General features: G+C 43.6%; 1 protein-coding gene across 7 annotated transcripts in view; it reads right to left on the bottom strand.

The window, feature by feature from the left end:
• Window positions 1-23,070, bottom strand: part of ARHGEF7 (Rho guanine nucleotide exchange factor 7) — a 367,648-nt gene that overhangs the window by 238,967 nt on the left and 105,611 nt on the right. For all 7 annotated transcript variants that reach the window (XM_029604696.1, XM_029604689.1, XM_029604690.1 and 4 more), the window contains one exon: window positions 10,895-11,096. In XM_029604696.1, coding sequence (XP_029460556.1) covers window positions 10,895-11,096 — 202 coding nt within the window. The remainder of the gene's footprint in view (window positions 1-10,894; window positions 11,097-23,070) is intronic.

Below are 23,070 nucleotides of genomic sequence, written 5' to 3' on the forward strand. Positions count from 1 at the left end.
ACCAAGGGGGATATCGTCTCCCCTTTGACCAAGGAAGAATAATGACTGTATTAAGACTTACAAGAGTCGTGGCACCTGGCATTAGAGGATTCTGACCTTTCTGTTTTAGGCAATAGTCCCTCAGTAGGTTGTTTCCTTTCTTGATTGTCGTTTGAGCTTAATTATTCCTTATGCACGAAACCTGAACCTTAGAACCCTGGCAGCACAGGGCACGGGGCAGGACAATTAGAGATGTCGTGTGATGGCCCCAGACAGCGCAGGCAGCAGTCATGAAGATCAAGTCTTGACATCTTATAAGAAATATCTGAGGCACCTTTTGAAACCTGAGGGGTGTTTTTTTTTACTGCCTTACTGAAAAGGGCTAAAGTTAAGATGACCTCCATTTTGTATGTTTTTGAAGAAATAATGAAAATAAATGTTTTGTTTTTATTTAGAGGCTCGTCAAAAAACAAAAAAGGAAAAGACAAACAAATGATATTAAACTACAAAGAAAAAATAACAAAACAATACTGAGCAGGAAAATACGATGAGCAACTAGAAAATCTGCATCCTTTTGTGAGAGCAGAAAACAAAGATTGACTAGACACACATGGTGGCAGCTACTTAGGGACCACAACGCATACTCAGAAAGACCCTTTCTGTCTTGCTGAGCTCTGAGAGAGCTTTTTCATCTCAGCGCCATCAGATGATATCGCCCACTTGTTTGGCTAATTACTGCCTTGCTTGTCCACACAGAATTCTGAAAAGCAAAGCACCATTTCCTTCATATTTAACATTTCTAAAAGTATTTTAAGAAGCAGGTCAGCTAAATAAAAAAAAAAAATCCAGCACTAGAAGACAGCACTATACTCTCCTAAAAGAAGAAGAAAACTTTACAGAAAAATGTTATTCTCCGGGCTTTCTTCTGTGTGCACAATACCTAATTTATCTACTACCCTACCTCTGAAACCCTCTAAGAATGGTATGGTTCAATATGCTCAATGTGGCATTCCACCACCACCAGTGCCAAACCCCAGGGTTTGAAAAATTCCTCCAGGACTTACTCACCAAGGACAGAATGCTCTTGCATGTAATCCTACCAACGCTCCCTCCCCCTAATAACTGGTTTAGGGAGGGGAACAGCATCAGGGTTAGAGAGCAAATGCATTTCTTCCTTGGCAAGTGGACATCCTCCTTACCCCACCCCTTTATAGACCTTTTTTTTTTTTCTCCTCCTCCTTCAGTATAACACTCCTCCCCCTCAACCACCACCTCCGTAACAAAGTAAGTGATGGCAGAAAAACCAACTGGTCTATCCAATGTGCCCAGATATTCCTGTCCATCCAATGTGCCCAGATATTCCTGTCCATCCAATGTGCCCAGATATTCCTGTCCATCCAATGTGCCCAGATATTCCTGTCCACTGTCAGCCACCGAAGCTTGACCCCTTCACCCCTACCCATGGTCTGATGTAGCCCTCTGTGCTCTCAGACTCTGATTGGGGCTGAAAACACAGCCTGTTTAGGCCCTAATAGAAGCCAAAGGTAATCTGCTTCGCCTGCCAAAATATTTCACTCATCCTAGGCGAGGAGGAAATTGATTTTTCATATTCCACCAAGCCCACTTCCCAATTTTGAGTGTTATGGTTTAAAACCGTACACCAACAGAGGGGGATGGATTGCATTTCAACCTGATTTTACTTTTGAGTCAGAAAAGGTGATGCATCTTTGAAGGACAAAAAATGTCACCATTCCTGCTGTCATGCCCTGAATTCAAAATACAATAACTATTTTTAGTGGAAGATTCTTCCTGTCCTTTTTGTCCATCTCAATTGGATTTGGCCTCTACTTGCGTTGCCGTGCCAAAAGCCTTCATTCGCAATTACCCCAATTTTAAATGCCCCTGCCTCCCCATCTAGCCTGACTTTAGCCACTGGATGTCACCATTCTACAATGGCCAGAAATCCCTACCCTCCAAAAATGCTGTGAATGCCTCCTTTTCAGCACCAAGCTCCTGCCAGCTCAGTTAGGATGCCAGGATCAGGAAGTGCTGAAAGATCTCCTGCACAGAGGTATGCAGCACTGCTACTGAGCTGGCTACAGAAAGGCAAAAAACAACTGAATTGTAACTAAAATACCGGATGGCTCCTTGAGGCCGAGAAGGTTTTTAGCAAATGCTTTGAGTAAATAAAATAAAAGCAATCAATGCAGTGTTTCAAAACACAATTCATCTAACAAGGAGAGAGTTATTTATTAATGATTTCAGCAGGGCCAAGTTCATTCCATTAGGTGAACTGAGCAGTCATCTTAGATACCGTCAGGTGTCGCCTACCAACTTATAAGGCAGGGTACCCCAAGAAAGAAGGGAATGGATGCTGGGTAGATATGGAGGGTGGAGAAAGAGAGCGAGTGGTGGAGATGTGAAAAGAAGGTGCTGGACAGGTGAGGAGGGGGTAAAGAGAGAGAGAGAGAGACTGGATGCTCAGCAGATAGAGTGAAAAGAGGATTCTGGGTACTGCAAAAAGGGGGGCAAAGATTGGGGTGATGCTGGTGTGTTGTGCAGGAAGTGAAGGGGAGAAAGATGAACATACTAGGAGCAAGGGGGATACAGAGAAGGAATGCTAGGCAGAGTGGACGGAGAGGCAAGACTTGGCAGAGGGTGAAAGATGCCGAGTAGAGTGAAAGAGGGGTTGCTGTAACAGAGCTGCCGCCAATAGGCACATGTGTAAGGTGAAGGGCGCAAAAAGCAAGTTTGCTTACCGTAAACTGTTTTCTGTGGATAGGAGGGTGAATAAGCCATGTTGTCTGGGGTCGTTCCTCTGGTCCTCTAGGTGGCTGAGCTCCTGAAAGCACACAGAGCTCTGCTCTGTGTGTCCTCTCCCTGCGGTTCCCAGCCTGCCTCAGTCTGTTATCCAAGCTTGTGCTACTAGACTGTCCGGGGAGGTGGGCGGGTTAGCATGGCTAATTCACCCTGCTATCCATGGAAAACACCATTTACTGTAAGCAAACTTGCTTTTTTCCCCAGGGATAAGCAGGTTGAATTAGCTATGTTGTCTGGGGAGTCCCAAGTTGAACGGTTGAGTGCCCCACTGTATTTCTGGCGCTGTGCGCAGTCCTTTCTGGTAGGCCAAGGGGCGTCTCAGCCGAGACTATGGTTGCGGGCAGTCTCTTTGGTTGTTCCTGCCGTGAGTATAGTCCTCCCCACCACGGCATCTGAGGCTGTCTGTTGATTAAGGCAGTAGTGCAAGGTAAAGGTGTGCAGGGATGCCCATGTGGCGGCCTTACATATGTCCTGAATTGGTACGTTGTGCAGATGGGCAATGGATGCTGCCATCGCTCTTACTTGGTGGGCTCTTGGCGATGTAGCTAGTCTCCGATTTCCTGTTGTAGCAGAATAAGATGCATTGTGAGATCCATGGTGAGAGGGTAATTTTTGATACCGGAAGCTCAGAGGCATTCGGGTTAAAGGAGACGAAGAGTTGAGAGGCGCACCGAGTGGGTGCGGTGCTTGTAGTATGCCAGGGCCTGCTTGCAATCTAGGGTGTGCAGCCATCTCTCAGTATCCAACTTGTGCGGCTTGTTAAAGAAAATCAGCAAATAGATGGTCTGGTTGAGGTGGAAGGCCGAAACCACTTTGGAGAGGAAGGAGGAGAAGTGCGTACATAGTGTCACTTTATTCACCATACCTACAGTTCCACCAAGATAATGTACTAGCGCCTGCAGCTAGAGTTTCCGAGAACCGGACCCTTTTTGTTTATGTAAAACATTGCTGCCTGATTGTCGATACGGACCATCACTACTTTCTCTTGTAGCACGTCCCTGAATGTTCGCGTAGCGTAAAGCACTGCGCACAGCTCCAGCAGATTGATCTGCTGCGCCCTCTCTTGCTGGGACCATTGAAGTCTCCCATTATTACCGCACTACCAATTTGGTTAGCTTCCCTAATTTCTCTTAGCATTTCACTATCAGTCTCACCATCTTGACCAGGTGGACAGTAGTATACTCCTATCACTATAGTCTTCCCCGACACACAACAGATTTCTACCCATAAAGATTCAATTGTGCATTTAGTCTAATGCAGGATGTTTATGCTGTTGGACTTGATGCCATCCCAAAGCGCCACACCACCTCCCAGGTGCTCCTCTCTGTCATTGCGATATAATTTGTACCCCGGTATAGCACCGTCCCATTGGTTGTCCTCCTTCCTTCATGTCTCTGAGATGCCAATTAAGTCTATGTCATCATTCACTGCTATACATTCTAATTCTCCCATCTTACTTCTTAGACTTCTGGCATTAGCATACAAACATTTCAAAGTTTGTTTTTTGTTTGTATTTTCATTCTGCTTTTTAATTGATAGGGATAAGTTAGAATTTTTTTAGCTCAGGTGAGTTTTTAGTTACAGGCACTTGGACTACTTTTCTTATAATTGGAACCTCACTGTCGGGATGCCCTAATTCTAATCCTAATGCACCATTAGTATCCTTTGAAGATACCTCTCTCCAAACCATGCACTGCTGAGCGACTGTCGGCTTTCCCCTTTGTTCTAGTTTAAAAGCTAACGCCAGCAGTCTGGCTCCACCCTGGTTAAGGTGGAGCCCATCCCTTCGGAAGAGACTCCCCCTTCCCCAAAAGGTTCCCCAGTTCCTAACAAAACTGAATCCCTCTTCTTTGCACCATCATCTCATCCACGCATTGAGACTCCAGAGTTTTTGTTGTTTTATTTTGTGAAAGTAGCACCTGCCTATAAATTAAAGAATGAGCTAGGGGTGGGAAATACAAACAGTCTAACTTCAGTTAGTCAGCCAGAGCACTCATTGCTCTCTTGATTAACAAATGTTGGTACCTAATCAAACCAAACACTACCTCAACACTTTTCCCAAGGTGAGTAACTGAACTTTTCAAACTTTTTACTTAGGTATACACTGCTCCTAGCTTATTTCTAGCTTCTGGCTATTTTTGGGGGGTTAGTGTTTGTATACACTGAAAGTTTTTCCTGAAGTTAAAATCTCCCCGAATGTTCAGATAATTGGTATTTTAAGCGATCCTTATGTAAAGTCTTCAAACCTATTCAGTACTCTTTAGTCTTTTTACGATACCCCCCTTTTTCGCCTAATAACTCATTGATTACAACAAACATGTATTTCCAAACTTGTACATAGCCTTCTGTTCATATTGTTACACCCCTGTCCCAGTTAAGCTGAACCCTTGTTTAATACTTAACCGTTTTTCATGTATTTTTTATTGTTATTGTTCTTTGTAAAGGCCATGCCTAAATGATACACAAGTTATCATTGTTCTAAGTTATAAGTAAACGGATGTCGGTATATAAAATCTTTAAATAAATAAATAAATAAAATAAATAACGTCTGCTTACTAGCTGCCTTACAGATTGTCTCTGAACAGATTGCCCGGGAAGCAGGTACTATCAGCGAGCTGCTCGTTGTCATCTCAGATTGAGCTCACCCATAACCAAGCGAGCCGCCTCACCACAATGGCTCCCACGGTGATTCTGGCTGAGGTGTAAATGGAGCATAGCAAGTGGAGCAGCCTTTTTTCTATCACATGCAGCTGCGGCGGTGGATTCTCCCCTGGGGCCAAGGTTCCCACAAGCGGCTTCAATGATTGAAGTTATTCATAACGATACTGGACCATGTAGAACTGATGCTGCTGGATCTTAGCATCTAGCATGCCTGCTTGAAACATCTGCTTCCCAAACACATCCAAGATTTTGTTGTCTCTCCCTGGTGAAGCATTAGAATGAAGCCTCGATTTCTTTGCTTTTTTCATTGGACTCCACTACGATGGAGGCATGGGGCAACTATACCGCCACATAGAAGGGCGTCTCACGCATCTGGAACTTCACGTTGGTCTTCCTTGCCATCGAGGATCCTGACAGTGGAGTTTGCCACACTCTAGTCATCACCTTATCCAGCACTGTGTGCGACGGCAAAGCTGTGGGCTCCGCAGGTGTATTGAATATTTTCAGGAAACCCAAGACTTCTGCCCTGGGGTCCGGTATTTTCAGAGTTCCCACGTAAAGGGTTTCTCCCATCTTCTCCACAAATTTGGAGCAGGACAGGTCCTCTGGCGGGGATATTGATTGTGGCTGCTCCTCTGGGGGGTCCAAAGGGTACCCAGTGGATGACCCCGGGGATGTGGTATCTGATTCAGAAAGCGAGAGGCTCTGTGGGGACTCTTGCAGGGGGCTTCCCAGCTGCTGCCCAGCATCACGAGGCCTTGAAGGTGCGGGGCTACAGTTGTAGTGTTCTTCTCCACTCTCCACTGTCCCTTGTTCCACTGAGGACAAGAACTGTGCTAAGATTTTGAGATATTTGTGTCATAGCCTGGGAGGCTAGCATCCCCTGTGGCTGTGATTGCTGACCTCTTCCTCTGGGGGGCACTGCTGCTAGAAGGATATCGGAATCTGGGCCTCTGGGTTGGGCCGTTGTGCGCGCCACCCTTGGCCCTGGCCTGTGCCTCTTCTCCAGGGGTTCTTGGAGGTGAAACACTTCCCGCTTACATCTGGAGAAAACCCGCTGACAAGTCAGAGAAAACCCGTAACGAGTGAGATGACTCTGATGATCCATGCACGGATACTGATTCCACATCCGAGGAGGCAAACTTTAAGTCCAGCACTGACACTCCCTGTATCATTGGCGGGTGTGCCGCCATCAATGAATCCCCTTCTGCTGGTGAAGCATGTGGGAGTCTAAAGGCTTTATGGCTTTTGACGCACCACTCCTGGACACGTGGTTTTTCAACGACGATTCTTTGCATCAGTTCATCAGTCAGGGCTCCCCGACTCCCCAACACCTTTCTTCCTCTTCGACACTGTGTCGGCATGGCTTTGTGTGTCTTGTCGCTCACTGCGTTGAGCTTCATGTTGGGTGCGTGCTTCGGGCGGCTGTGATGTACTTGCATCGCCAGAGTCGTACCTGGGCCTCGCTTCTTAGCGGATCTTCCGATGCTCTTTGCATCGATGCAGCCTGGGCGTGCTTTAGCAGGGCCCCTGGGTCGCTTGAGGGGCCTACTGAGGAAGCCCTCTTCCCTCTCACCTTCAGGGGTTCCCAGTTGGGCCCCGGGGAGGACTATGTAGATCCATGGGCTGGCTGTGGAGCATACAAGCCCAAGGCTGCCTCCCTCAGCTTTTCTACCTTCGTCAGCCTCTGCTTTCCTGCCCCCAGGGACATACGGCCATAGTCTCTTCAATTGGATGGTTCATGGTCTGGTCCCAAACAGAGGTAGTAGAGCACATGGGCATCTGTTGCTGACATAATCTTGCCGTATTGGCAGAATTTAAACCCAGGCGGTCTAGGAATTGCTGCCCTGCTGTATCCACAGCAAAGGAATATCTAAATGAGGAGCTCCACGTGCAACTTGCACCACAGAGAAAATTAGACTGAGGCAGGCTGGGAACCGCAAGGGAAGGACACGCAGGCAGGCACACAGAGCAGAACTCTGTGTGCTTTGAGGAGCTCCGCCATTTAAAGATCGGGAGGAACGTCCCCAGACAACATGGCTAATTCAACCTGCTTATCCATGGAAAAAACTGAATGTTCACCTGGGCCACCTAATACTCTTGCCTCAGCCATGGAAATTGCCTTTACTCAATTTGGTTAAAAGTATGCAGGGGCAACATTCTTACAGTTGCGCCATGAAATTGGTAATTTAAATGACGAAAATAGCAGGACATAAGTTTACTGATGTCCTGTTCCACTATTAAAGAAACCAGCAGAGTAGGATGATCTATAATTTCAAAACCCAACAATTCAAGAAAAGAAGTTAAATTTTGCATATCTAAAGGTAATCCTGCAGGTTCCATTATAGTATGCCTCTCGTCTGCGATTCTAGGGATAAAGTTTACTTTATTAATCAATGGCGACTGAACATCTGGTATTAAAAGAACTTCACGAAGGTATCAACTGTAAAAATGTTTCCTGATATATCTAAAGTTACTCAAGAGAGACGAAAAGGATTTCTTCTAATGAGAAATGAAACAATCTCAATGGGAGCATTTTTTTTTTTTATTAAGATATCCCTGTAAAAAAAAAAAAAAAAGACAGCGATTCATATATATTTTTTGCTCCAGAGCAATTGACAGCTTTTCTTGATTCTCATAATTTGGAAAAGAAAAATCCCACAGACTCCAATAAATATGATAAATATGCACCTTTATCAGGACTATACCTATTCCTGAAATATATATTACTTAATACTCCTCAGTTATATAGCCCCTTATGTATCACTGTATTGTGATTAAGTAATAAGCCTGAACTATATATTATTTTCCTTACTTGTGTTTTTCTTTCTGTAAACTTGAGATGTTGGGCTTACACGTGTTGCATGAAGACAGAATACTTATATGCATTTGAAAACTTGATAAATTAAAAATAAATAAATAAATAGAAGTATGCAGGGGCTTCCATATTGCATGTACTTTTAGCTGGGTTAAAAAAAAAGCATACCCAGGGATTGGAGGCATTTCGCTCAGGAGAAGTCAACAGCTCATATTCATGGAATTCGACCCTTAGCCATCTATATAAATAGGTGTAAAGCATGTGGGTGTTTCTAACATGTGTTTATGCTAGCTAATTTTCCAAGAGAAACAAACCAAGCAGATAATTTTCCTTTGAAGCTCAGTTGCAAGCATATGCAGGAAAAATCCCCATCCACTTTGTAACTACACTGGCTATTCAAACCCCCCCACGAAACTATTTTAAAGAAATCTAGCCAGGTAACTCCTCAGTTAACCAGGCAGATCCCTGTGAAACCTGCACTCAGTGACATCATTAAAATTACTGGTTAAATCCACCAGGGTGACAACTGTACCCCCTCAGAGTGGTTGCATCTATCTACTTAGTTTCACTAGGCAGGTACTTTTAGATGAAAACTAGCTGTGAGGTAAGTGGGGACTGTATACTTTCATGGGTCATTCAGAATTGGCGCCGTGACTCATTCAAGCAGGCGGCAACTTTTCAATTCTTGCTCAGATTGTTTTCATGGACCTGTAGATTTGCACAAAGGCAAAGAATTTAGTAAAAGGCTGTGCCATCACGGAGCTCATGCTGAAGTGAAGCGTCACCTGTGTCCTCAAGTAACAGCAGCAGTAAATAAAATGTCTGCATATTAAAGCATTTCTTTCAATGGCACCCAAAAAATTATGAGGGAATCCTACCAGAATTTAAATGAACCACACTCGAAACCTCTTCAGAAATTTTTTTTTACCACAATTTATGTAATATTGATTGCCCCAATCCAGGGTCAAGCATTCGAGCTGGACATTCAAGAAAATTTTTTTTTTAGTAACGGGTGATACAGTTATGTTATAATCATAAACGGACCTCCTCCATCCATATTTTTTTTTTTTTAAGTATATAGTGTAAAAACACCAAGTGATCAAATCATTCGTTTTTTTTAAAAGAATTTATGCTGAGTCTGTGAATTTCACATCTGAAAAAACTAAAACAATTAATGTAACTGTCCCGGTGATCTGTAAAATGCCCCAATATGTTTATAGTGCTTTAACAAGCTATATAGACCTCTCAGGCATTATAAATGTAAAAAGGCTTGAACGCAAGCTCAATCAACATCCCGACTTATCGGACGAATTCCCTGATGAAAGGTCCCTTGGCGGACTTGAAACGTGGCTGCGTTGGTCATTGATTTACAACATCAGATAAGTCAGGATGTTGATTGAACTTGCGTTCAAGCCTTTTTTACATTTATAATGCCTGAGAGGTCTATATAGCTTGTTAAAGCACTATAAACATATTGGGGCATTTTACAGATCACCTCTGCCAGTGAGCGGCGGGGGTCCCACCAGCATTCCAGCTCTCCAGTGCCGCCATGCTCTCTCTCTCTCTCTTGCTCCTCCGTTGGTATAGGATAGGGGCCTGCTGGCACTCCAGCCTCTCCAGTGCTGCTGCAAGTCTCTCTGTTCTGCCAGCGGGAGGTAGGGGGCCCCCGACTCTTCAGTACCGACATGGGTCTCTCGTTCTCCGCTGGCAAGGGTAGAAGCCCCACCGGCACTCTGACCTCTCCAACTCTGCTGCAGGTCTCTGGTTTTTTTTTTCCAGCACTCTGGCATCTCCTGCACTGGACTGCCATGGATGAACTACTGCTGCTGCTTGGGCTTCTGCCAATCATGGTGACTCAGGGCCCATTTCAAGAGTGGACAGTACAGCGAGAGAGCGGTGGAGGTCATTTGCTTATCGGCAATGCAGGTGCCGGGCAACTTTCCTTTTTATATATAGTAGATATAAAAATGATATGCCTGACCATGTCACTGGGTATCTCCCCTCCTCGCCAACCTCCCACTCCCCCAGAGAGAGCAAGCAAGAGAGAGAAAGACCATAATACGATGTGATGACATGGAAAATCAGTACATAGTTTTAGAAAGCATGATCGACGAAATGTAGGCTTGGAACACGCAGGTGAAAATTATTACATGAGAGCACATGATATATTTTACTTATGGTGCATTTATGATTATAAATATTAATTTTACCACAGGGAAGTCAAAATGAAACCATTTCTAATGTAATCTGGAACCAAAACCTTACATATATGTCAGATTTGCATCATTTCCCAAGAACACAGATGTACTGAACATGTGAAAACGTTTCCCTTGACTCGTGCAAAGATCTGCAAAATGTTTAATTTAATACATTCAGTCAATCGCTCCTAAAAAGTTAAACTATTTAACAACTGAATATGCACAGACTGTGTTATGTGCTCCAAGTTTTGATTTGGAAAAGAATCTCCATAAAGATATCCGACTAGGAGGTAGTTAATTGAAAGATACACCCGGTAAAGTTTACTATATGGTGTTAGAAGGCTTAAAAGTAGTTCTACAGAGGGTGATAAGCCACCCAGAAATAAAAATAAAATTAAAAAACCCATGCACAACTTACCGCTTGCTTTTATTTCTCGCACGTAGTTGCTGGGGAACCATCCTGTTTTGCCATTGTGACTGCCCTCCCACCAGCCCCCTTCCTCCACTCTTGTGACGTGGATTATGTCTCCCTTTGCAAAAGAAAGCTCGTCCTCGTTGGTCTGCTGGAAATTAAATTTTGCTCTCACCACCATCTGATGGTTGCTGTTATCTGTCATGTCCTAAAATGAAAAGAGACAAGCATCAGAGCAGTTCTTTCAGCACATGATCAAACTACTGCCTAAGGACCTACGGCCATATGCTACAAAATATAGACAGATAATAAACTGCAATCCAAGTTAAAAACATACTGAGACATACTTAACTCTTGTAGCATCCTAACTCTTAGTGCCTTTTTGTGAATCACTGTGGGCAAGAAAAAGGGGGAAATTGCATCTGACTCCTCTATTGACCCCCTCTTTTGACAAGCAAAGACTGATTTGTTGCATCAGGGGTGACAGTGGCAGCAGCTTCAACACTGTCATCCCCAAATGAGAAATGCAAGTCCCTATCTCCAGTAGGGAAGGTTATGCTCAGCCTCCTTTGGAGGTTACAAAGAGATTGCCTATTGATGCTGCTACCCCGGAAAGTTGTAGTGCCTAGTTGCAGGTCAGCAAGCTAGACCTACCATCGGCACATCTTTTAGAGGGTGCTGTTGGCATACAGGGGAGGGAGAATCAAGATGACATTTGAGCGGTCTGTATAGACTTTGCCAGCACTTTAAGGAAGGAAAAGTGTTTCATGTCCATCCGTAGTCAAGGGAAGTGCTTTTGTTCCTTATTCTAATCTTTTTTTCTCTGACTACAAAAGGGTCCTTCTTCAGAAGGTCTAGACTGTTTTGGTTAAATCGGATGTTGCACTTATGCTGAACGCTGATAAGGAGTAAGTTGCTTACTGAAAAGATGCGCACTCAAATAATGTAACAGGAATATCTTTGACCATGCAAGGAGAACTTAAGCTCTTGAACAGAAAAAAACTTCTTCTTGGATTGTTAGCCATTATATTCTAAAAGACAGTTTTAAAAAAAAAAAAAAAAAATTAATGTTAAATATACAAATTTAGGGTGCATCAGCATTTCTAAATTGAAAGGTTTCTCACTTGTAGAGCCCGAGCTCCAGTCCTAGTAAGGGTGTGTCCACCAACTGCCGGCATGGGCCTAGTAGGATCGCCTACTAGGCTGCATAAACCACGCCACAGCCCAAGGCAAACCTACTAGGCCCATGCCGGCAGCTGGTGGAGACACCCTCACTAGGACTGGAGCTGGGGCTTCACCTTTAGCAGCCCCGTTCCCTGCAGGCTGAGTCCTTGGGTTCTAGGGGCCAGCATGGCTTAGGCAACGGTCCCGTCAGAAACGGCAAGATGAAGTCAGGCCAAGGTCAGGGTAAGCAGCAAGCAATCAGTATCTGGGTTCAAGCAAGGGTCAGGGCAGGCAGCAATCCAGAAGAATATTTTTTATTTATTTAATATTTTATTCTACTAAATCCCTTTTGTTCAATGTAGATTACAAAAAAACATACATAAAAACTATACTAATACATTAAAAACAACAATGTAAAAGGGGGAGTTGGTTTGTTTTGTTTTTTGGTTTTTTTTTAACTTGTGTTATCAATTTTCCTACACCTCAAATTAGCATTCACTCATCTTCTCCATTAAATATATTTTTAAACAATTCTACCTTTATCATTTTTCTCAATCGCAAATAATCTTCTAGACATAGCCGAAGTGGCATCCCACTCCACATAACTGGGGCTATTATTGCACCTTTTTCTGACTTGCTGGAAATCTCGTACCGAAGGTATCCTTAACAATTCTTCAGAGGATGAGCTTAGTGAACATGCTAATTTTACCTGCCAACCTATAAGGATCTTGCATCATAGTTTTATATATCTTAAACTTATTCTGGTATGTAACAACCTCCGTGCCTACTTTCCGCGTTTTTTATAGCATCGGCCCCATTAATGGGGAGTCTGGGGACTCCCTAACCGTAAAACGTTTGTCTTGCTGCAGTTTGAAAACAATTCATGTTCCATTAACAGTTCCTGATTCAATTTCAGTCAGTATCCAAGCAGTTGTTAGAACCAGAAATCAGCCAGAGACACGAGATTAGACGAGACAAGACACTGATGACTAGGACAAGGCAGGGCACAGCGCGGGAGGCAAGGAAGGAAACTTCAGGCAAGGCAGAGGGGACAACAGGCAGCGAGGCGACAACCAGCAGGTCAGGCACAAGAGCAAGAGGACAAGGCAACCAGAAGCAACACGCACTGCAAGGCTGCATGAAGACCCGTTGCTGAAGGTATGGAGCATGGCTGGGGTTTAACTACCTCACCAGCGCGACCTCATCACTAGGCGCCAGCAGACTCCTCAAGAATCTGTGCACCATGCGCGTACGCATCTTGGGGGTGGCCAGGAGAGAGGCAGCATCGTGGTGTGCCGGCCACATTAGCGACATTCGCGTGAATGCTGTTGGGCTCTGGACAGCCAAAATGTTACAGTACCCCTTCCCCCCCGCCAAAGCTCCCTCCCCGAAGTTTTAGGGCAGTGCTAGAACTCTCGGGTGAGGCAGGGACTTGGACATCAGATGCAGGTGCCCAAGAATTCTCTTCGGTCCCGTAACCTTTCCAGGCAATAAGGTAACAGTTTGTTTAGAACACGCTTGGAGCCGAGGATCTCCTGGATTTCATATTCTGTGTCCTCTTCCGAAGTCGCCTTCATCAATTTGGGAGGAGATCATGAGGGCCAGGACAAAAGCAGCAAAAAAAACAAACCGGAAACTGATCCAATATTGCAGTAGCGACCAAAGAAAAGGGGATCGGTGAACACCAGGAATTCTTTATTCAGCACAGAACAGCATAAAAAGCCCGACTCAGGCAGAGTTTCGCTCTTTCAGCTGCTTCAGGGGCTATTACATCTAACGCCGGTGGTTTGTCTCCATACAGCAGTTCAGCCTCTCTGAGTGTGCACCACAATTTTAATGTCAGCACATTCACTTCTCATCGGCTGACAGCTCCGTGTCAGCCGAACATAAATCAATCTAGAGCCACCACATTTAGTCGTGCTCCTAAATACCAATACAGCCCTCAGTGGGTCAGCGTTTCAGCACATGAGAATAGAGGAGGTCTCTAAAGATCTCGATCATGTGTTGGAAGACAGCAGAGGCATTTCAAAGTACCCGTAATGGCCATCAAGGGTGTTAAAAGATGTCTTCCACTCATCCCCCTTTCTTATCTATATAAGGTTGTAGGCTGCCCTGAGATTTAATTTCATGAATATCTGTGCCCCCCACAGGCAGTCAAAGAGTTTGGTAATTAGGGGTAGTGGGTATCTGTTCTTGCGGGTTAAGGCGCTGAGGCCTTATAATCAATGCATGGCCTAAGGGAACCAGCCTTCTTTCCCAAGAAAAAGAATCCTGCCCCTGCTGGGGACAAGAAAAGGTGGAGGAGCCCTCTGTTCAAGTTTCTTTTAATGTAAGTCGACATGACTACTATTTCAGGAGCGGAAAGGGAAGAGACCCTGCCCCTAGGAGGCATCATCCCTGGCAGCAGGTCAATTGAGCAGTCATAGGACTGGTGAGGTGGCAGAGTCTCCGCCTGCTTTTTTGCTGAAGATATCGACAAATGCTAAGTATTGAGAAAAAAAGAATCAGAAGGGTTGAGTTCGTGGTCCAGATTCGTGGTACAGGAGAAGGAAACAGAGAGACACTGTTGGTGGCAAACAGGACCCTCAATGGGCAATCTGTAGAGCCTGTCAATCAATAATGGGGTTGTGAAGTATCAGCCAAGGTAGGCCCAGGATGATCAGGTTGTCTACCCTGGACAATACTTTTCTTTATGCAGGAACCCAAACTGCAGGGTAAGTGGCAAGGAAACCATGGATAGCCAGTCTGGAAGAGCCTCTCCATACTCTGAGGTGATGGTAACTGATTTATCCAGGATCACCGTGGGCAGGTTGTATGGCATACCGTTTCATTGATGAAATTGCCCCAGCACCAGAGTCCAGAAATACCTCCGTATACACTTCAGAATCATGGGAGCTGAGGCAAACAGATAGGAGTAACTGGGGAGAGGAAGAGAGTCGGCCTATGGTTGCTTCTCCAAGCAACCCTACACGCATGGAAGTTTCCCGCCTTCTCGAGGCACTGGCCAGCAAAGTAGCACAGTAAAGGTAGAGGTTGAACCACCAGTGACTCAGCTTCTCCTACTCAGTGAGCTGGGCCCTGTCAAGTTGCACAGGTTCTTCCGCAAGTGGGTGCGGCATCTGTAGTGAGGTCAAGGGAATCTGAAACTCGACCGCCAGTTTGAAGTGTCATCAGGAGATTTCTCCTGGGCCCATTCCTGAAAGTGGAGGTCCATTTGGACGGTCAGTGCAATAAGGTCCTCTAGGCTTGGTGGCAGGTAGAGCTAGCTCATCTCCAATGTGATGCGCAAGGCCCTGCCAGAAGATGGCAGCGAGACTGTCCTCTCCCCAACAAAGCTCGGAGGCCAAGATCTGAAATTGAAAGGTGTAGTCTCCTACCATGCAGTTACCCTGCCTAATACAAAGCAGTTCTGCAATGACAGAGGAGGATTAACCCAGCTTGTCAAATACTTATCTAAAGTGTTAAGAAATTGTCCAAATCCTCCACCAGGGGGTCATTTCATTCCCATAGGGTGAAGCCCAGGCAAGGCAGGGCCCACCTAGAACAGAATAAATGTGACTTTGATCTAATCCAAGGGAAAGCTAGTGGCCTACAGCTCAAAATGCATTTTGTACTGATTTATGAAGCCTCTGCAGGCCTTCAGGTCTCCTTCATACCTGGGAGTGGTGATAATTGCGACATGAGTCCCAGGAGTCACATCAGTGCTGCTGAAGAAGGCGTCAATGCAGTTGTGTGGACCTGCATGCCCTCCATTCAGGCCACAAGTCCTTGCAGTATGCCAGTCATCAGATTAAGCTGATCTTGATACTGATACACCTTGTCTGCAAAGCCTCAGATAGTCTGATCTGGGGACAATTCCACTGAACTCATGGCCTTAGCAAGCTATCACGGGTGTGAGCTCTTATCCTGTGGCGTGGTTGACGTAGCCTAGTAGAATATACTAAGCCCACACCAACAGCTGAAGGACATACCCTTACTAGAAATGGAGCTGGGACTTCACCTTTACCAGCAAGTTAAGCCCTTGGGGTCCAGAAATTGGCAGGGCTTAGGTGAGAATCCCATAAGAAGAGGCCAGACGAAGTCAAGATTCGGGCAGTGGTCTCAGCTGGGAACAAGCAGACAATATCCGGGTCCAGGCCAAGGTCAGAGCAGGTAACATGCAATCAGTACATGGGTCCAGGCCAAGATAGGGCAGGCAGCAGGCAATCAGTATTCAGGTCAGGTGGCAATCAGAAGAGTATTCCATATCCAAGCAGAGGTCAAAACCAAGAATCAGGCTGAGACAGACAAGAAAAGGCAAGACAAGAAATTGAGGACCAAGACAAGGCAGAAACCAGCAGGACAAGTCAGGACAAGGCAAAGGGATGCAAAGCAGCACAGGCAAGGCAGAGAGAACAGATAGCAAGGAGACAATGAGCAGGACAGACACAAGAGCAAGAGGACAAGACAAACAGAAGCAACATGCACTGCAAGGCTACAAGAGGACCTACTGCTAAGGCAAGGTATGGCACGCGCAGCTGGAGTTTAAATACCCTAGCTGTGTGACATTATCACTGGATGCTAATGGTCTGTTTCCTGCTATGGAGTCCTTAAAACTTGGCTCGCACCAGGAGGAGTGCCAAGAGGCAGTGCGCCAGCCATGTCAGCAACATTTGGGGTGAGTGCAGCTAGACCCAGGACATCCCATGGAAGCCAAAACATTACACGAGGTGCTTTTCAACAGGTGGAAGGAAAAGTATCTTCTGATGAGGTGAAAAAGGATAAAAATCTTTAACATAAGAAATTGCCATACTAGGTCAGACCAGGGGTCCATCAAGCCCAGCATCCTCTTTCCAACAGTGAACAATCTAGGCTACAAGTACCTGGTAAGTACCCAAACACTAAGTAGATCCCATGTTAATGATGGCAGTAATAGTAATGGCTATTCCCTAAGTCAATTTGATTAATAGCAATTAATGGACTTCTCCTCCAAGAACTTATCCAAACCTTTTTTAAACCCAGCCACACTATCTGCACTAACCACATCATCTGGTAAATTCCAGAGCTTAATTGTGCATTCAGTGAAAAAGAATTTTCTCCAATTAGTTTTAAATGTGCTACTTGCTAGCTTCATGGAGTGCCCCCTAGTCCTTCTATTATCCGAAACATTTCACATTTACCCGTTCTAGACCTCTCATGATTTTAAAGACCTCTATCATATCCCCCCTCAGCCGTTTCTTTTCCAAGCTGAACAGCCCTAACCTCTTTAGCCTTTCCTCATAGGGGAGCGGTTCCAACCCCTTTATTATTTTGATTGCCCTTCTCTGTACCTTCTCCATTGCTACTATATCTTTTTGAGATGTGGGGATCAGAATGGTACACAGTACTCAAAATGTGGTCTCATCATGGAATGATACAGAGGCATTATGACATTTTTGTTTTATTCACATTCCCTTTTTGACTGCTGCAGCACACTGAGCGAACGACTTCAATGTGTTATCAATGTGTTATCCACTATGACGCCTAGATCTTTTTCCTGGGTGGTAGCTCCTAATATGGAACCTAACATCATGTAACTATGGCATGGGTTATTTTTCCCTATATGCAACACCTTGCACTTGTCCACATTAAATTTCATCTGCCATTTGGATGTCCAATCTTCCAGTCTCGCAAAGTCCTCCTGCAATTTATCACAATCCACTTGCAATTTAATTATTCTGAATATTTATCATCTGCAAATTTGATTACCTCACTCATCGTATTCCTTTCCAGATCATTTATAAATATATTGAAAAGCACCGGCCCAAGTACAGATCCCTGAGGCACTCCACTGTTTACCCTTTTCCACTGAGAAAATTGACCATTTAATCCTACTCTCTGTTTCCTGTCTTTTAAGCAGCTTGTAATCCACGAAAGGACATCACCTCCTATCCCATGACTTTTTAGTTTTCGTAGAAGCCTCTCATGAGGGACTTTGTTAAAGGCCTTCTGAAAATCCAAATACACTACATCTACTTTTTAAAAGGAAATCCAGAATCTAGAAAATTTGGAGGCTCTGATTTAGCAAAGACACCTTCTCGGCTTCCTTTGTACTAACTACTAATAGAGAATGGGATTTACAAGGTTTTCTTCAGAAAAGGGGCAATTTATTTTTGTGCCAGAGGATTAGCATGGTTCTTGATGTCACTTATACCAATCAGTTAAGAATTAAGACATGTTTAGAACTATATGATGAAACCTTATAGCTTAAAAAGCAGTTTATAATTGGGATAGCAATGTTCAATGTTTAATTAGATAATGGAAATAGATATATAGCATGATTGTGTCATTATAGGCTAAACATTTTAAATAAATACATTAAATATAGATGTATATCTATAGATATACATATGGAGGGAGAGACAGAGACTGCAGGCAGCAAACAGAGGATAAAAAGAGAAACATAAGGGTTGCCTAGAATTTACATTGCATATTTTAAGAATCTTGCATTTTACCAAAAGAAGAATTTTTCAGATGGCGACTTCAGATGGTCAGGTTATTGTACAGATTATAGCACAGGCCTAGTTATTTTTCTTTTTGTTGTTTTGGCAGCCATTGATTCCAAAGATGAACTATTGCCTACTGTTGCATTCAGCTGTTTTTTCCTTTCCTCTTAAGTACAACAAGCTGGTAAAAGCAGCTCAAACAGCGTGCTATGAGCAGTTTGTTTCTGGGAGAGATTCTTAAATCACAGAGTTCACCAGTTTCAGCCAGTGGCCTTTCCAACAGGCCTTCTATACTATCCACCATCATCTTCCTCCTCCTCCTCCTCCATCTATTCTGCAAAATTTGAGATGTGCAACAAAATTATTCACATTAGTATTTTTGTGAGTTTCAGTCAGGTAAACTCCCCCATTCTCAAAAGCAGACAGAGAGACATTACAGGAGGACCTTGAGAGACTGGGAAACTGGGCACATAGGGAAAAGTAGCCCTCGCTGTAGTTACATGATGTTAACTTCCTTATTAGAAGTTACTTCCCAGGAGAAAGATCTGCGAGTTATCATGGACAATACTTTAAACTCCTTGGCTCAATGTGCTGTGGCAATCAAATCCTAACATTGATTGCTTTTTCATTATGAAAGGAATGGTGAATAAAAAGGAGAATGTCATAATACCTCGGGTCCACTTGATGACGAGACCTCACTTAAGAGTGCCACATCTCAGAAAAGATATAGTTGAACTGGATAAGATGCAGAGAAGGGTGAGCAAAAATAGAAAATTCTCTGACGGGTTTAAGACCAATTATTACACAAAAATGGAGATTACAGTGCTGTTCTACAAAGAATTACCAGAAGGTCAATTTCGGATGGTTGAAGATAATTAAAAGCTATATTTGAAGCGGTTAATAAGAAACATTGTAATGATATTTTGATATCATGTTTTTCACAAGTTTAACTGAAGTTATCAAATTAATTTGAGTGGATGTATACATATGCATGGATGTGTTAAGCTATGGTATGTGCTGAAATGACTGATCATTTTTGAGTGGCTGCATATTTTTGGGTGATGATGCATGAAGCTGTCTGTTATAGATTTTAGACTGTAGTCCAGCGATTTAATTAATCAGATAATATATGTAATGTATGTCACGTGATTTGTCATGAATTAAGACATGCAAAATGATTTATATATGTTTGTTATGTAATTAAAATAAATTGTTTATGTAATAAGGCTTTATTGCTATATATGTATATCTTTAAAAAAGCTTTAATTAAAACATTTAATTAAATATGTAAACTATTTCAAACATATAGTTACTCTTTATATACATTTGTATACCATTTGTTAGAGAGGTATTGTTCACTTCATTGTCTGATATCAGCTTGACGAAGAGACAGCTGAGAGGAGATATGATGGAAGTCAATTATGAGCGGAATAGTACAGAAATATGTGAATCTGTTATTTACGCTCTCAAAAAACACAAAACCTAGAGACAATCCATGAAGTTAGTAAAAGCACACTTAAAACAAATTAGAGAAAAATTATTTTTCACTCACTGCACATTTAAGCCTTAGAATTCATTGCTGGAGGATGTGGGATAGACAGCATAGCTGAGTTTAAAAAAAGGTTTGGACAAATTCCTGGAGAAGTCCATAAACTGTTATTAAACAGATACACTTGGGGAAAGCCATTGCTTATTCCTGGGCATTAGCAGAATTGGATCTATCTACTGTTTGGGATCATTCCAGGTACTTGTGACCTGGATTGGCCACTGTCAGAAACAGGATACTGAGCTTGATGGACCCTTAAGTCTGACCTAGTTCATCTCACCCATCCCATCCCCCCCAGCTAACTGAATAACCTTTGTACGGTATAACAAAAAAAGCAAAATGCGTTAAATATCTCCAGAGAGTCGAGCATTCTAATGCCTCAGGAATTTTGCAGAATAGAGGTTTCAGCGATCCGTTTAAATTGCGCCCAATTTACCCCTCCTTTGTATCACCTCTGAATGAACACTCCAGCAAAAGGCTGTCAAGGCTTGGCCAGTCAAGTAACTAAAGACGGGGCCATGTTGCAAGTCTATAAACATCAGTAAAGCTACTTAAAAGTGCCTCTGTTCTCGTGCCCTACTCATCCCCTTTTCTTTTAAAAGTAGGAAATCAGAGCCCCCAGTAGTCCTTTACTGGAGTGCTCAAAATGCAAAATATTGAAATATCATCAGAGGCTTTAAACTGTTCTGTTCTTACACTGCCTGCAGGCACATTTGTTAACGGGAGTTACATACAAAAACTGCACACAGCTAAATATACTTAATAAAAAAAACAAAACTACTGTGCTAGACAAATATTTTACTAGCAAATGAGTCCCAGGATTAGCAATTCCTACCAAACAGAAAATCCTGATACGGATTTCACATGATTTGTTTCCCCTTGGGAGCTAAACCCAAGCTAACAGAGTTCCATAAAAGTACACCAGGCCATACGCTACTAAAAAAGGCATCATTCCTATGTCAGTGAGGGATGTTCTGCCACTTTCTTTTTGTGCTAAAGGGAAGATGGCTCGGCTGTCCTCTGCAAGAGAGAAAGGACCATATTTCTGTTCAAAACCGGTACAATTAAGAGTTACACTAACATTTAATAGGATAAAGAGGTCTTAGCAGCACCTTTTACAGCAGGTGCTGGCAAAAGGGCCAGTGATGTCATCCTGCAAGGGCTAAGGGAATATTCTCCCCGAGGCACTGGAGGACAGAACGCCAACATTGCCCTAGCAAGCCCCTTCCCCTTGCATGGGAAAGAGATGGCAGATATTTTAAGCAGAGCCAGGTTTGTGGATTCCCCCCCCCCCCCTTGTAGCTCCAGTCAGGGAGCAGGGGATGGGTCTCCTCAAAACGCTGGACAGCCCTGCTGCTCCAGGAAAGAACAGAAGAGCTGTAGCACTCTGAACCCGGTCAGACACCAGGATCTCCTTTCCCTCCCCAACCCCAGGATCCTCCACCTCCTACCACAGAAGCTTCCTTGCGTGCTCCCTTCCTCTCCCATACAGTGGCAGTAGCTGCCTCTACGTCTGCCCGTGCAGCTGGCTTCCCCCTCCTTCTGTGTGGCAGAGAAAGTACCCACTGCCTATGCCACACACAAATGTTAAAGCATCAATGTCATGACAAAAAAAACTTAGACCAAATAACCTCAAATTTAATCAAACTGAATTAAAGACACTAGAAATCATTGTTGAATGACCATCATACTAGGCTTCACCAGGAGTGAACATCCACTTTACAGCTCAGCCTTATAAATAATCATCGGTCACTATATAAAAGTTCACAGTATGTGGGCTTGTAAGAAAACCTTTTTTTTTTCCATGCAAATAAAATCGGCATTATATCCACCATCTTCTCTGTAGCAGAGAAGCTGAAAGCCCTTGAGGGAGTCAGTTGGACCGTTAAAGGGGTTAAAGGGGCACTTAGAGAAGATAAGGTCATTGCAGAAAGATTAAATGATTTCTTTGCTTTGGTGTTTACTGAAGAGGATGTTGGAAAGGTACCCGTAATGGAGAAGGTTTTCATGGGTAATGATTCAGATGGACTGAATCAAATCACTGTGAACCTAGAAGATGTGGTAGGCCTGATTGAAAAACTGAAGAGTAGTAAATCACCTGGACCGGATGGTATACACCCCAGAGTTCTGAAGGAACTAAAAAATGAAATTTCAGACAAATTTGTAACCTATCATTAAAGTCATCCATTGTACCTGAAGACTGGAGGATAGCAAATGTAACCCCAATATTTAAAAAGGGCTCCAGGGGCGATCTGGGAAAATACAGACCGGATAGAATGACTTCAGTGCCAGGAAAAATAGTGGAAAGTATTCTAAACATCAAAATCACAGAACATATAGAAAGACATGGTTTAATGGAACAAAGTCAGCATGGCTTTACCCAGGGCAAGTCTTGCCTCACAAATCTGCTTCACTTTTTTTGAAGGAGTTAATAAAAATGTGGATAAAGGTGAACCGGTAGATGTAGTATACTTGGATTTTCAGAAGGCGTTTGACAAAGTTCCTCATGAGAGGCTTCTAGGAAAAGTAAAAAAAAGTCATGGGATAGGTGGCCTTGTCCTTTTGTTGATTACAAATTGGCTCAAAGACAGGAAACAGAGAGTAGGATTAAATGGACAATTTTCTCAGTGGAAGGGAGTGGGCAGTGGAGTGCCTCAGGGATCTGCATTGGGACCTGTACTTTTCAATATATTTATTAATGATCTGGAAAGAAATACGACGAGTGAGGTAATCACATTTGCAGATGATACAAAATTGTTCAGAGCAGTTAAATCACAAGCAGATTGTGATAAATTACAGGAAGACCTTGTGAGACTGGAAAATTGGGCATCGAAATGGCAGATGAAATTTAATGTGGATAAGTGGAAGGTGATGCATATAGGGAAAAATAACCCATGCTATAGTTACACAATGTTAGGTTCCATATTAGGTGCTACAACCCAAGAAAGAGACCTAGGCGTCATAGTGGATAACACATTGAAATAGTCGGTTCAGTGTGCTGCGGCAGT

Source organism: Rhinatrema bivittatum, chromosome 5, assembly GCF_901001135.1.
Source record: "Rhinatrema bivittatum chromosome 5, aRhiBiv1.1, whole genome shotgun sequence".
Lineage (NCBI taxonomy): Eukaryota > Metazoa > Chordata > Amphibia > Gymnophiona > Rhinatrematidae > Rhinatrema > Rhinatrema bivittatum.